Source organism: Lepisosteus oculatus, chromosome 6, assembly GCF_040954835.1.
Source record: "Lepisosteus oculatus isolate fLepOcu1 chromosome 6, fLepOcu1.hap2, whole genome shotgun sequence".
Classification (NCBI taxonomy): Eukaryota; Metazoa; Chordata; class Actinopteri; order Semionotiformes; family Lepisosteidae; genus Lepisosteus; species Lepisosteus oculatus.
Genome location: NC_090701.1, coordinates 4,273,518 through 4,288,738, shown reverse-complemented (window position 1 = coordinate 4,288,738; position 15,221 = coordinate 4,273,518). Strand labels below are relative to the sequence as shown.

Genomic DNA, 15,221 nt, shown 5'->3' with positions numbered 1-15,221 from the left:
AATTTTTAGTCAGGTGTTGTTACGTTAAAATTCTCCAAGACTAGTAGGAACTCTTGTAGAATATTTTGTACATTTTGAAAATAGAGAATAGGGGCCAGACACTGTACATTTCTGGGTTCTGTGCCAAACTCATTTCCAATAGTCTGTGCTCTCACAAGCTCTGAGGTGGGTACATGCTGTTTGATTAACTGCAAAACTGTAATATTTCTAACCTGACTCTGAAGTGTTTCATAGATAACTGTACCTTTATTGAAGTGAGTGTTTTGAATTGTGGGCTGTAAAAAAAACCTTCTGCATCATGCCGAATGTGTGTCCATGTGAGGAGATAATCAGGTTAATCGTTTAATTGACAAAACGGGTTGGAACTAAAACCACAAGATGACAGAGTCCCCAGGAACGGAGTCTGGCACTCCTGCTCTATGCTGACAGGCTGACAAGGCTGTTCTTCAGTCTTGAAGAGAGCAGGCTGCAAGGAGACCTGATACAAGAATTCAGGACCCCAGAAGGCCCTGAGTCAGCACAGTGATCCCCTTCATGATGATCACCGAAACTCGTGCAGAGGGCACAGATGAGAACTACAGGGAAGTTCGTTTAACACTGAGCATTGGAGACCTTACATAACACAGTACATGGGAGGACTCTGGGACCAGCTACCCAGTGGTCGTGGTGCAGGTGATGGCCTGCCCATGCATCCATGCATGAGATCCATGCATCACTTAGACGCCAGCAGCCAAATGGGGCCCGATGAACTTATTTTCTGTCCATTAAGCTTAGTACTGCCCACCATCACCTTAACCACCTTCGGCTGCACAGACTACCACAGAGGCGAGGGGTGGTGCCGTAAAGATCTGTCGTGAAGTACTGTATGGGCTCCTTGTCTTGTCCTTTGTTCTTCCTCGTGCAATCGGCAAGGGCCGGGGAAAGGGGCCTCGGAGTAAACAGTAGAGGAGCCCTCACGTTCCCACGCTCTAAGCGCCTGCGTTTCCAGAAGGGAGGTGGAGGGTTGCTTTGGGGTGATGGCAGCTCTGATTCTGATGTCCACATGCAGCCTGTTCCTCCCTCAGAAGGCACAGAGAAATGCAGCAGAGCCCCAGCAGCCCAACCTGCGGGACCACAACACAGGCAGAGGAGGAGTTCTGAACCGCGTACTGAGCCGCACGAGCAGTGCAGCCCGCGAGGGAGTGCCGCGGCAGGAGGCAAGAATGACTCAGGCGGCTCAAGGATCTCGGATGTGCTGCAGAGGACAGATGGCAGAACCACAGCTCCCGCAGGGACGAGTTGTGACAAGCTCGTGTTTTCATGAGAACTAAGGCCCGCGCTTGGGGCTGCGTAGGACAGGGAACAACAGGGGGGTGAAGGGGAAGCAGATTCTGTCGATTTGTGCTCGGAGGGACGCAGCAGGAACACGCCGGGAGACAGAAGGATTGAAGTCGGAGAGGGAGGGATCAAAGGGCAGCGCCAAGGCTTTTAGAGGAGGAGGAGGAGGGGAAAGGGTGGTACAGTCAAAGGAAACAGAGTGAGGTCAAAGGAGGCTTGAAAATAGAGAGTCACTGCTGAAGTCATGTCACTGCCCTGGGTTAAGAATGCTCAAGTGCCTTGCACCTGGGGTCTGGTCTTTTCATGTTTTTTGATGTTCCTCAGCAACGTGTCTCAAATGTGGCTGTGACAGAGGATCAAATTCAGGGTTCAAGCACAAAGGAATATGGTCAAGGGTAAAGTGTTTGACGCAAGGAAAGTAAATGTAAACTGCAAGCAGATCGCAGGCCTGGCAACTGAATTGGATTTCTTTGGCAAGCTCGCGCTTGGCCTATGACTGTAAGACAGCCATCATCACTGCCACCCACTTTAGTGCAAACAAGTACAAACCTTGACAATATTGTGAGATTACAGATCTGAGGAAAAAATTGACTCGATAACATTGTGTGTTTTACAGAGCTAAAGAAAATGAAAATGCGAAGCCCATCACCACAAGAAAGGTAATAAACACACAAGAATGTCAAGGGTACTCCCTCTCTTCTTTCTATGTTACAATTCCCAAGACTATTGAGCACTACACTAACAGTAAAACCTCTCTATATTGCTTTCATGTAAAACAGAAAGTAAAATTTCACAAGCATGACTCTGGACTCCATTCAACATTGTCTGTGCCTATGAACAATGTGTACATGTGTACAAGAAGCATGTTATTGTAGCGTAGCTGTATCTTATTACAGTAAATTTAAGATGAAGTGCTCTTTGTGGGATCTACTATGCGGGAGTTCATTTCACTTCTGTTGATATTCTCTATCTTCCTCTCAAGCTAATATGTTTATGTTGAAAATAAATCTAATCAGACCTTTCAGAATTCCCTGTGCCAATACCTCTTCTCTCGCCTTGGACTGAAGTAGAGGTTGAATTCTCCCTTCGATTCCAAAAGGAAAAGTATGTATATCTGGTTTGCTGAAGGTCCGATACATAGTTCTAAACAAAAAAAAAGTATATGGAACTTAGACATAAAGTAGTCAGAAATTTAAGAAATATTAACTTTTTCTGGTGTTACTGTTAGTTTAAAATGCTAAAGCACATAGTTTTGGTGTTGGTACCGTAAGAGATTGCTTAAACAACATCTTCTGTGGCTTGTCTGCTGGCCTTGATGTACAGTATAGACATTGTACTGCAGTACATATTGAAAGCTGAAGGGGCACTAATATCATTCAAATACAGTAAATATAAACATATTAAATTGTTTAACACTGTAAAAATAAAGAAACAGTTTTGTTAAACTACAAAGAGTTTAACACAGCTGGCTTTTTCTAATCCTTGGAGATCACAAAACAAAAGGACTTTTTAAAGAAAGTATTGGTTTAAAAGGAAATTACTAAGAGGAAAAGATTTGTCTTTCGTTGTATAAAGGTTAGTAAGTGGATTAGCAATCCGTCCTTCTAAAGTATATACAGAGGTTTGGTAGAAGGAGCAAGTTTCCTTTTTTATTTTGCTTTGTAATGGCAGAGGGGTTAGTGTGGGACTTATCTGGGGAAGACAGAAAATTCTTCTAACAAGAAAACACAATGTGGTGTGTAGTGTAGTCGTTTTCCTACACTTGAGAAAAAGCAATAAATTCAGGCAAAGTTGATCAGCAGTACAAGATGTCCCACGTGGTGGAGGATGTAGGCACCTCCATTATGGTAACAGATAGGGAATCAAAAATGAACATTTCCTTATGAACAAGACTGAAAGACTGCAGAAATCTTCTGAAGAACAAAATGAACTCTTCAGCAATGGTTTTACCATTAATATAGTTTGTGAGGACGTGTTGCTGGTGTTCAGTGACTCCAATGGTCCTGTGGCCTTGTGAAGGTTTTCTTGTTTGTCATAAATTGCTACTGAAAATTATTTTAAAAATGTATTTTACATAAGCTGTTCCATTGAACTGAAGTCTATATGGATACTTTTCTCATTATACTTATTGCTGTTATTATTATTATTAGTAGTAGTAGTAATGCTGCATTTGTTTTAAAATGTCTAGTTTATTGTTTGAACATCCTCCTTTTAAATAAAAAAACAGCCTGCTTAAAATATTTATGTTTAGTTTGTAACAATTTTATTCTGAAACTTTTAAGTCCACAATTGCTTCCTCCATCTTCATTTGGAATACAATCAGGTCTTGACTTTCATGATGCACATTAAAGTCCTCTCCATATCAAATATTGATCCAAGCTCATTTAGAGATTCCCGGCCAGAATCTGTGACCTGAATAAGTACTAGGTAGCTTTTTGCCCGTTATCACTGCTTTCATCAAGTTTATGTAACCCTCAGCAACTTCAAACCATCAGAAGACACTGTTTCACCCTGTAGGTCACTGTGCTGAAAGAGGATCGACCCAGGAGAAAGATCAAACATATTTACAAATCCATTCACAGGTCTGATAAATGCTTTGATCTGTCGCTGGTTTGCCTGGTACTTAGTCGGTATGTCTGCTGTCCTCAGTTATTACATGAAAAAGAATACAGTAGGTCTGTTAATTCCATGCGTGATGAGTGCAGGTCTGCTTTGCTCTTGCCAGGATGTGATCTCCATCACTAGAGCTCTCTGCATGTACAGTATGGTGTCGCTACCTAGACAGCATTGAACTCGACCATGTCTGGACCATCTGAAACCACAGAACTCTTCACTGTCTCGGGTTCAAGGGGGATGATGTCATTTCTGTGACATGCTCAGTGCAATCAACCTGTTTCACATGCAACCACTAATTTATAGCTTTGTAACATTAAAATTTTTGTATATTGTGTTTAATTTATTTAGAAATGTTTTGTGAACTACAAGATACCAGTGAAAATATTTAAGGAATATTTTAGGTTTTGTAAAGTCCTGGGATTTTAAAGTAAACTTCAAGAAGCTGACAAAATTATACAATTCCCTATTTATGTTTGTGTCCTGTGACCCTACAAATACATTATACAGTAATCTCACACACGTTGGAACAGTCAAAATGAAAGAAAGAGATCCACTAAGTAATAGTTCAACTGCTGTACTCATCACATTTTTATAGATGGCAATACTGACACTGTGCCATGTTCCTCCATAAAGCTCAATCAATAGAGAACTGGCAGTACAGTGGAGTCCAAGTTGTCAGAATAATGCACAATAGGTGCTTGCAGCTGTAACATATTGCACTTAACTAAACAAAGCAACTTTTAGCATCACAGAGCCACCTGCACACTAAAAAGTCAGAGCAATACACTGTGGGCCAAAGCAATCTGTTATCTGGGAACGTCTAGCTATCTCTTTGTGTTCTGTCCTGTGATCACTCTCTTGTTAATTAATTCCTCATTTACATTGTACACACCAGAAGACCTGCATGTCTAATTACTGAACTCTTGGGTGATCTCTTGAGGTTTTAAGCCAGGTTAGTTTCACTGTGTGTGCCATGGTGTTGCCTGGCATATCTCCCTGTTTTTTAGTGTTTTACACCAGACAACGCCCCTCCAACCCCAGTAAATTTGCTGTACATGCAGATAACTCAGGAACAGAGGTTCACACTGGGTTGCCTAGAATTTAGAAGAACATTATATTTTTTTATTTTCATCAATAATCTTCTCTGCATGTTCCCCCACATCCCAAAATCAACACAAATCCTCAGGTCCAGATGGTGTATTGCTAGTTGTATAAAAGAAACAAGGCATTTTATTTATAGACCACTAACTGACAGTGACTGGACAATTGCAACTATAGTGCATCACCCAGAAGAAGTGACTGAGCTCAGCAAGGCAACTACAGGCCAATATATTTTACTGCCACTATATATAAAGTTGGACAATAAGAAAAACTAAGCTAAATGATTATTCGTACAGAAATAGGTTTCTGGGTAACAGTCAACATGGTTTTAGAAAAGGTAGTTCATGTTTAACTGAACGTTTTGAGCAAGAAATGGCAGTGATAGATTCAAACTCGAGCATATATTTTGTTCATATCACTCTAGTCAAAAAGGCACAAAACTTTGTGTAAAACTGAAATGGTCTAAAAATATCAAAATCCATGTCGATATTTTAAAGTTGAAAATAATATGAACGTCTACAACAAGAGTATTCATACACTGTAATTCATCTTCCAAAAATCATAACTATTGAAAAATCACCTTCAGTGCAATCATAAGGATCACACCTGATTTCATGACAGGGCTGTCAAACAAACAACAGCTGTGAACAAATCCTTTGACAAACCCTACCTGGGGTGTCAGCTGAGCATTTCCACTATCTACAGTATATTGGACCATACTGACGCATAGTAATTTCTCAATTAAAAGTGCTGTTAAACACTATTTACAGAGACATGGGACTAACGTAGTGTCAGTAAAATTGCTCAAAGCTGAGATCTGAATCATACTGTTTGCCTTTTTGGTTTTCATTCTAATCCTGGGTGACCTAGCCCTTTTCTTGCAACTTTCCTTTCAAAATGTACATAGTATTTTATTTGTACAGTATTTGTATAGTATTTTATTTTATTATGTTCTCATCATGTCAACCAAGAAATTACAGGTGTAAACTAAACAATGAAGCATTGAACTTGACCCGCAATTTGCTAAAGTAATTAGTACTCTGAACTTTGGTTCATAATCCCTTAAACGTACATACTGTACAGTATAACAAAGGAACAAGTAATAGGTTTATTCCATGCTGAAAAAAAGAAGAAAGAAAACACAACGTTTCGGCCGTGGAGCCTTCTTCAGGTGTGTGAACACACCTGACACACCTGAAGAAGGCTCCATGGCCGAAACGTTGTGTTTTCTTTCTTCTTTTTTTCAGCATGGAATAAACCTATTACTTGTTCCTTTGCAGCCTACGCATGCTGACGCAGCTACCCACCTGAACTAACACAGTAAGTAACTTTAAGCAAGGTACTGAACTGACATTGCTCCACAAAATACCTTGCTGTATAAATAAGTTATCATTGTAAATGAGAATTTGTTAACCAACTCACCTGGTAAAATAGAACAACAAACGTTTTTTTTTTTCTTCTCAAAGTCAAATGCTTCTTCATGCTTCAGACCTGCTCAAGTGAAGACACTGAAAAACGATCTGGATAGACTTTGATTGAAACAGATCTCCAAGAAGATGTGCGCTTAATTCAGATAGGTTTAATTCTCGGAAAAGATTTTTTTTCTTTTCACCTGCGTGCCAATCGATAATACAATCGAGGTGGAATCGCGCCTTATACGAGTCTCCGATGTGCAAGACCTTACGTACTGTAACTCTTGCAACGGGGGGAGAGAATTTCAGCTACACCATGAGGAAAAGCGTGCTCGAAGTGAATGTGAGCTGAAAAAGAAAGAAAGAAAGAAAGAAAAGTGCTTCACCTCACACAAGAAACGACCCGCATCTCCATCTCCGGGTCTGCATGGTGTGGCCAGCACAGTTCACGCCAGGGGTAACCCGTGCTGTGCGAAGGGGCGGGATTTGCGCCTCTCCTCTTTGCTCTGCCCGTGTCCGTCCTGTGGCTGGGAGAGCTCTCTTCCTTTCGCGTCTTTCCTTTCCATCTGCCTGCTTCCCTCTTTCTCTCTCGGCCCCCCCTCCTCTTGCTCAGTTCCCCCTTCAGCTGTGCCCGCGGAGAGCTCCCAGCCAGCCAGTCGCCTCTGAACGCTGCTCACACATTAATGGCGGCCTCTTCGGAGGACGAAACAGACCGCCGGCCCATCAGGAGAGTGCGGTCCAAGAGCGATACCCCTTACCTCGCCGAAGCCAGGATCTCCTTCAACCTGGAGACAGGTAGGCAGACACGTGTGAGGCACGCTAAATGGTTCTCGGGAGCACAGGGGGTCAACTGCATTTTTTGTTTGGTGCCTGTAGGATACCAACGTTTGCCTTCTCCCAAAAGAGAGGGTTGGCTGCTAAGTGAAAGAAAAATGCCTTCTTACGGCTTTTCTTTTTCGTATTTCAAAATGAACGGCTATATTGTGGATGGCTCACGTAGAGCACCGAGGTTCAACTCTAAGGAAAGAGAGATCTGGACAAATACACATTATAGTGGGACAGCACAAATGAGATGTTGATCTTCTAGCGTTTGATAATTCATATTTCCCATCGCTTGACAGCATTCTAGAAAATAGTGTAGGAACAAAATTGGCTTTCCGTTCGTCATACTGTACCGACGTAGTAAAAACATCGGACAAATCTACGTTTGTCTGAAACATTAAATGAATATGGGCGACACAGCGCTGCTTAACAATGCGAATCACAGATATAAGGGTGCATGCTTATACTGCACTTCAAAACATCTGTTGCTCAGTTTAATTGTCAGAATTAAGAATACCAATAAATTTGGAAATAACAGCAGAATTAAATGGTGCCTGGTGCTGAGCATTAGCTATATTTACATAGCACTAAATATATATGAATGTTATTTTTATTCACATAATACATTATTTGAATCAGAGAATCTATTACAAACGAATTTCTTTTAATAAATAATAAATAAATTGGGGGGTGCTGTTTATAAACTGCATTGCAACTTACAGACATATTGCTTCCCTTGTTGCCATGGTGACTTGGCACAATTTCAGGGCTGACTCAACTGCAGTTTTTTCTTAGAGCAGGAACAAAGATGGCATTATTATTATTATTATTATTATTATTATTATTATTATTATTATTATTGAGGCTGCATTAAATGTCCATTTTCTAACATTTTTAAAGTTAGTCTTTGTGCACTAATGGAACATTTTCCCATAGAAAGCTTGAAGCCACGAACGTCACATGGGATGAATGTATAGTTTAAAGTTCGTTCGGTTCGTATTCGTTTCCCATGCGGTCAATGGTTTTCCACCGCTGAATACCGTGTTGTAATCTACGTGTTGCGTTTATTCAGCATGAAGGCGAGTTTCTAATTTGACCGCTGCCTGATCTCGATGACGCACGGTGTGGCTGATGGCAGCCCCGGGCGTCAGTGCATCAGTTTTCTGTCCAGGCGGCGAAGGGCTGAGAGCCCGTTCAGCCAAGTGAAAGGAGCTGTTCACATCGCCGTGGTGCTGAAGCGGGCATCGCGCCGCGCAGGCCCCCGTCAGTCCGAGACGTGAGACAGGGCCATACACAATACAGTGCCGAGGTATAGCCTTTTTCCTCTAAAGACACCAGTCCCTGTCCGCCTACAGTAGGTATCGGATGCGAGTGAGTGGTGCGGCTTAAAGGAGGTGATGCTGAAAGCGGAATGTGAGGTACTGCTCAGAGCAGGCGATAAACGAGTAAGGAAGTCATTACTGCTTTTTGAAAAGTTGAGTGACAGTATGTTACAAGATTTACAGCATGGAAAACTGCTTGATGTGATCCTAGAGGAGAAATATAGTACATGTTGTAGGACTGTGGGCTTCGTCTTGTATTTTTATTTTCATTTGAATAATCAAGATAAAACAATTAGTAGTAGTAGCAGTGGTATTAGCAGTAGTAGCACTAGTAGGAGTAGATATTTTTATTTGGGTGCTTAGCTGTTTGCCACACACGATGTATATTGATTTCTCTTCCTCTTAAGACAGATAATTAAATAAATATATTATTTCAGTTATAAACTGCTCCATTTTAGTTAGTGTGCGATATAACAAAATAAACAGAGCCCAACCTGTCTGTAATTAAGCAGTACGAATTGCAAACAAATCACAGCCTATTCAGTTCAGTCAAACATATCTCACCTAAAGCAGGTACAGTATTTTTTAGCACATGTGTGCAGACCCCTTGTCCCTGAATTGACCGCAAATGAGTTTTCTCATTGATTTGGAAGCATTGGAGTAAGAAATCTGCCATTTTCTTTATTTGCAGAGATATTTTTCCGTGTTCAGCGTGCCCCAAGATCACAAAATGTGAATCTGTTTGGTTGGTCCAAATCACTGTTCGAAATCTGCTGGGTCTTCAGCTAAGGTGATCTCCATTCCAGCTGGTGTTAACACTCTGTTTAAATTCCAAATTGCAGACCTACTCATTCTGCATATGCCTTTTTGGAAGTGGTAAATGTGGTGTACCATGCTTAAAATCTTCATTGTACTATTTTTAATTCTGTGCAGTTGCCTTTGGTAGAAAGAGCTAGTGCATAGAAATGACATTTATCATACTTAACCATGAAAGTAATATCACTTTATTTGATGTACTGATGGAACAATTGCTCAGCAGTCCAGGGCACTGTACTACATTGTATTGGAGGTAGTTATGCAGTGATTCCTATAAAACGCAGACATAATGATGTCATTTCACAGGGCTTTCTTGATCATAATATTGACTCTTGAAATTGATTTAGCCAATAGATTATGCCGAAGGCTTGTGTACTGCATCACCACCTGCTGACAGTGAGGACATCTAATTCCAGGTGGGGCTGAAGAGGGCAGCAATAGAGATGGGGCCAAGAAGGTTGCAGTTTTACAACTGCAGCTGCAGTCTGAGTGTTTGAAATGTATGCCCTCTTTTTAATATAGTATCTACAGTAGCAGGCCTGTTGTTAGTTATGTGAAATCACATCATAGCCAGTCATTTCTGTCACCCATTGCCCTGTCTGCCATTGCATACAAAGATCAGGTACTTGTTTTGTTGCCTCCTGTTATCTGTTAGAGTTTACCTGTGCTATACAATTCTTTCTGTTGGCTATCATGTATAACTATGATAACTGAAGTTGTACTGCACACTGTGTTTACAAAGTGCGTTTACAAAATATGACCCACCACGTTCCATGACCAGTCCCATCAGAGGCCATTAGCTACACTCATAGAGGTGACAGGCAGTTGCCAAATAATGTGAGAGACTGGAACATGGAGGCAGATTTAATTTGATCCCTAGCCCTTAGTTTTAATTTGCTGTGCCAAAAAAAATAATAAATTGGAACCCAAAACTGTTCGCACCGCCCATATGAATGAGAAAGTCAAATTACCTGTTTTAATAATGTGGAATGAGACCAGACAGGTTTTTCTGCCTTAGTAAGTCAAGGTTTTTAATAACTGATGGCTTTGTGATTTCCTTGGATTTGAGTGGTCTAGACATCGTCTCTTGTAAGGCAAATAGCAAATACACCAATACACAATTTTGAGTCGTTATAATGAACAGTAGGTCACAACGAACATTGGTCATGGAATTCTCGGTGCGCAGCTTTTTTTCCTTGTATCTTTCCCAGTGTCAGAACTTTAGTATTACATGCAGAATCAATGGAGGATTAGGGCAACTTTTCAACATATGAAATAAACTTTAATGTCACTGTCCTGTCATGGCCGTTCTCCATTAGCTCATTCAGATACAGTATATTTCAAGACTTTATGTTCATGTGTGCTACAGAATTACTTCATATCTAAACATCCCCAGTCAGTATTTGTAATTAAAAGAATCATTTTCCTGTATAGGATGAAGTGGTTAGAAAATAGACGGATGGATTTACTGTCACGGATGTCAGAAGGGCATGCCGTGGAATGGCCAGGAGAGCAATAAAGACCCTATACGTAGCGGCAAAACAGGGGTTAGCCCAGGCTCAGGAGGTCAGACGATGTCGGGTAGAAACCTGTGCCCTCAGGCCGCGGAGGAGATGACCTGGTGCTAGGCGGGTCTCAAGACATCCAAACCCTCAGTGCTGAGCCAGGAGGAAAGGGTGACGCAGAAATATAAAGCCCCACACAAGGACAAGCAAAGCACAGGGAGACTAGGAACAGGACAGAGTAGGAGCACCCTCTAGCTGTAGAGGGCGTGACATTTACTATACTTAACTTTCACACTGATCGCAGTTGCTTGTACAGTACTTTCATGAAGACATGGACATTTAACGGAGAGGAGTGAACAAAACTCCAGTGTGAAATGTAATAAGTATGAACGATATAATGCCTATGCATATTGGTGATTGTGCCTAATTACAAGAGAAGATTTAGCAAATTGCAAACAATCAAATCACAAGTATGTTTTTTTTTATCTCTTCATAACTTTTAAATAATATTAAACTTAATATAGTGTGGAATTGGTACAGGCTGGGATTTATGACGTGTTTTAAAAATAGTACCTTGAGTCTCTTCATCATTAGCCATAGCTTTTAGAGAATATCTTGCATAAGAGAACCCAGAGGCAGGTGAGATATTTTGTATGGTGCATTAAATATCCATGAGAAAAGCTTCCTGGAGCTTGAACGTAAATCAATAGTCCAAGCATGAAACTCCTAGATAGGGCCTGTTCTTTCATAAATTTTTATATGTGCTCTATTTATTGAATTACCTTCACTGTAGTAAATATAACCCTGATTCTATTATTTTCTCGTTATATGAATACACACAGTACACAATATGGATATTTAACTAAAATCTTCTGTAACATGAGTGTTTTTATCATTTATATCTTGTGCTCATATTAAAAGATACAAAAAACATGACTCTCTTTTTTAGCGTTCAGCACAGAAGATGTTAAAATAGTATATGCATACTATTGCATGCATTCCTTAAATACCTAATTCAGCTGCACATTGTGTGAAAATGATAAAAGAATTTTGTTATGTATAGCAGTGGTCCAATTAAAAATTCTGAGCTTGGTTAAACTTAGTTAATTGTGGTTCCTTTCAGATTTAATTGCTTTGCTATACCCTCTAAAAGCATATGCCAAGGAAAACAATCATTTGTGCTGCAAAAAGAATAAATTGTTGAAGGCATTGGGACTTTATATGATCAAATATAAAGATGTTAAAAAAATGTTTCCTTCCCTATATCTGATATACTGTATATAAAATATGATCACAGTCTTCTGACAATGGTCTGGGATTAAACACCATAGACCTACATTTGTTTAACTTTGTCATGAAAAAGAAAAACTTTTTTTTCTGTTAGTAAGGTACTTACTGGAACACAAGTGTCCTTAAAGCTCTGTGTTTGTTAAAATGCTCACTGTTATGCGCAGTTCTGACTAATTTTACTGCCTACACCATGAAAAGAGTTATGTGGGGCACATTTTGAGCAATGAACTTGTAGGCGTTTCTAGCCACTACAAGAGTCAGCTATGGGCTCTGATGAAAATATAAGCATTTTCAGCCCACCATCCCTAAGTGAATTGTGTGCTTAGGTGATTTCTAAAGAGTTCTGCAAAGCGAGAGCCTTGCATCAAATTGACCAGTTAAAAAAAAGGAACAGCAACATTTTCACAATACTACAAGATTTAATCTGTTTTCCAAGAACTAGTGTGCGTCATGTCAGAAACACATCTTTTAGTCTTCAATGGATCCAACATTGAGCATCTTCTGCAAAATTGTGGCAAACCACAGGAAATGGAAACTACCAACCCTGCATTGTTAAGTATTCCTGAATTTCAAAGAAACCTGATAGATCCACAGAAAATACATGTATATTTAGATTAAGGGTGGTCGGTTTAACCGGTATACCGTTAGAAATATGTGCCACGATATGGATTTCGCTAAACCGTTTATACCGGTAGAGACAGTGGTGGATTAAGGAGATCGGAGGCACCTAGGCTACACGTTGTAAATCAGATTCACAGCCAACCTGCGAGCTGACAACAAACATTTATATGCATAACTTATGCAACCATAGCCTTTCTACGGCTCTCCGACACTTCGTGTTCAGCCTAGCGTGCGGCGGCATTTTTCCAGTCACTAGAGCCTGCGGTCAATCCGGACAGATTATCACTGCCCCCAGATAATTCACATGTGAAACAAAACACTGCACCTTTCGAGGGGGAATACAGCCGCCACCCTCTTGACACACACTCGCCATTTCAGAGTTCTCTTCTGAAGAGGGTTTTAGAGAAATACCTCTTTTGGTGTTTATGTGGTCTGGCCGATGCTGCAACACCCGCGTCTTGGTTTTGACACGATTTCCGGCCCGATTTAGCCCAGTATGGCCGCCTCTGTTCACCTGTTTCACCCCAGCATGCTGGGTCCAAGCTGTAGGAAGCGGGAGCTGCTGTTGCGGCCTCTGTTGGCTCCAGGGCGGCAGGTGCAACAGCCATGGCGGCGGCTCGTTGGTCTTGTGGAGATGGTGGTGGCGTTTCAGATGGCTCTCCCCTCTGACTCATGTTTGATCCCGTTGCGGGAGCTGCTCGTCCTCATGATCGGCGTTGAGGTAGACTGCGCCCGGGCTAGAGCCGGCTGCTGCTAACTTTTCAACCGTGGTTGTTGTGTCACTGGCTGCAACGTTAGCCATAAACCCAGGATCGGGGTCCGGCTCAGCAAACTTGAAATAACCAGTCAGTCTGGGGATCTTTTTCAGTAGATCCTGTAACGAACAGTTCTTTCCGGGCCCTATGCGGACGACACGATCCAGAATAGTGAAGACACAAGGGGAAAAATAGTCATGCAGGAAAAGGGTCTGGAGACGGGGGGCGTGTCCATGGAGTGCAGGTGTCCAGGGGAAGTGAGTCCAGGCGAACAATCCATGTAGGAAATCCAAAAGAGTAATCCGAGACAAAGGGTAGAGTCCAAGACCAGGGGGTCCATCCAGGAAGTTAAAACACGAACCGGGTCGGAACCGGCGAGGGGAACCAGGAACTAGGAACAGAAAGTTAAAAGCATAACGGAGCCAGACGCAGCAAGACCCCGGGCTCTCATGATGTGGAAATCAATGAGGAACCAGGAGTGAGGTCCGCGTCTGGCTTTTAAGGGGGAACGGGAATAGGGAACAGGTGCAGACAATGGGAAGGAACGAGGAAGGACTGGAGCTCCCTTAAGAGGAGGGGTTAGCGATCGTGACAGATCCTGCTCACACTGCTCTTTTAACTGCCGTGCTTTTCTTTTTTGCGGCCTGCTGTCATATTTTCTCTCGCACATTTTGAGGCTGGCCACCGTCAACCCGCCCCAGAAATCACCCGATGCATCCGCCAAAATTAATTTGAACTGCGAATCCATTGCGTCTAACCAATCATTGGTTCACAAATTATTCAACGTTTTTATGGACCAATGGGGGCCCACGGGTCCGTTTAAAAAAATTCTCTGGCCAATCGGGGGGCCCCTGATTAATCTGGGGCCCCTAGGCTACAGCCTATGCTAGCCTGTTCGTTAATCCGCCCCTGGGTTGAGAATGGATTTTGATGTTTACATAGATTGCGCCGCAAGCATCGTCGCAAAACAGGGTTAGGACATTTTTTACCATTGACCCATCGCAGTTTAAAATTCCGCCGTATTTTTAGCTCCAATCATATGATTCTGAAAATGTTCATCTTGCTGATGTTTGGAAATCTGATAGGTTCAGAATCATTGATCTTTGGCGGTTCAGACGTCCGGTTAATGACGCATCTGAGGTCATTGCGGCCAATAAAAACGTCCCGTTCCCTGTTCCGCGAAAACAAACCCACGTGTTCGGTGCGCCCGGTCCGCGGAGACCTGGAGAGAGGCAGAGTTAGCGAGACGGGAACAAGCGACGAAACTGTTGAAAAGGAGGGTGCTTCACCGGTTGTTTAGAAAAGGTTCGGATTTAAAAAGCCGGACCACGAGCTGAAAGCGGTTATCTGCAAACTAGGACGGGAAACGATTTTAGCCAGAGGCGGTAATACCATCGACCTCTTCTATCACCTCGAGACGTAACACGCGTGCGAGTATGAGGAAAAGTACGAGACAGCGCGCCAAATCAAGCAGTTCTAGTGTCGGTGTGAAAAGAAAAGCCGAAGAGCAGACACTGCTGCCTGAGTCATTAACTAGTCGCCGTGACAAGAAAACCCAGCGGTGCTTCAGTACAATGTGACATTTAAAAAATACTAAAGGAACAACACAGTAGCTAACCAACAGCTAATAATAATAATCTAATA

At 41.9% G+C, this 15,221-nt stretch overlaps 1 protein-coding gene across 2 annotated transcripts in view; it reads left to right on the top strand.

Annotated features, from left to right (window-relative positions):
* Nucleotides 1-6,910: 6,910 nt before the first annotated feature.
* The window catches only part of phactr1 (phosphatase and actin regulator 1), a 125,687-nt gene continuing 117,376 nt past the window's right edge, over nucleotides 6,911-15,221 (top strand). Inside the window, exon 1 of one of the 2 annotated variants that reach the window (XM_015354759.2) lies at nucleotides 6,911-7,241. In XM_015354759.2, the coding sequence (XP_015210245.1) occupies nucleotides 7,130-7,241 (112 nt within the window). In that variant the 5' untranslated portion in view covers nucleotides 6,911-7,129. The remainder of the gene's footprint in view (nucleotides 7,242-15,221) is intronic. The other variant, XM_015354758.2, reaches the window with a different exon arrangement.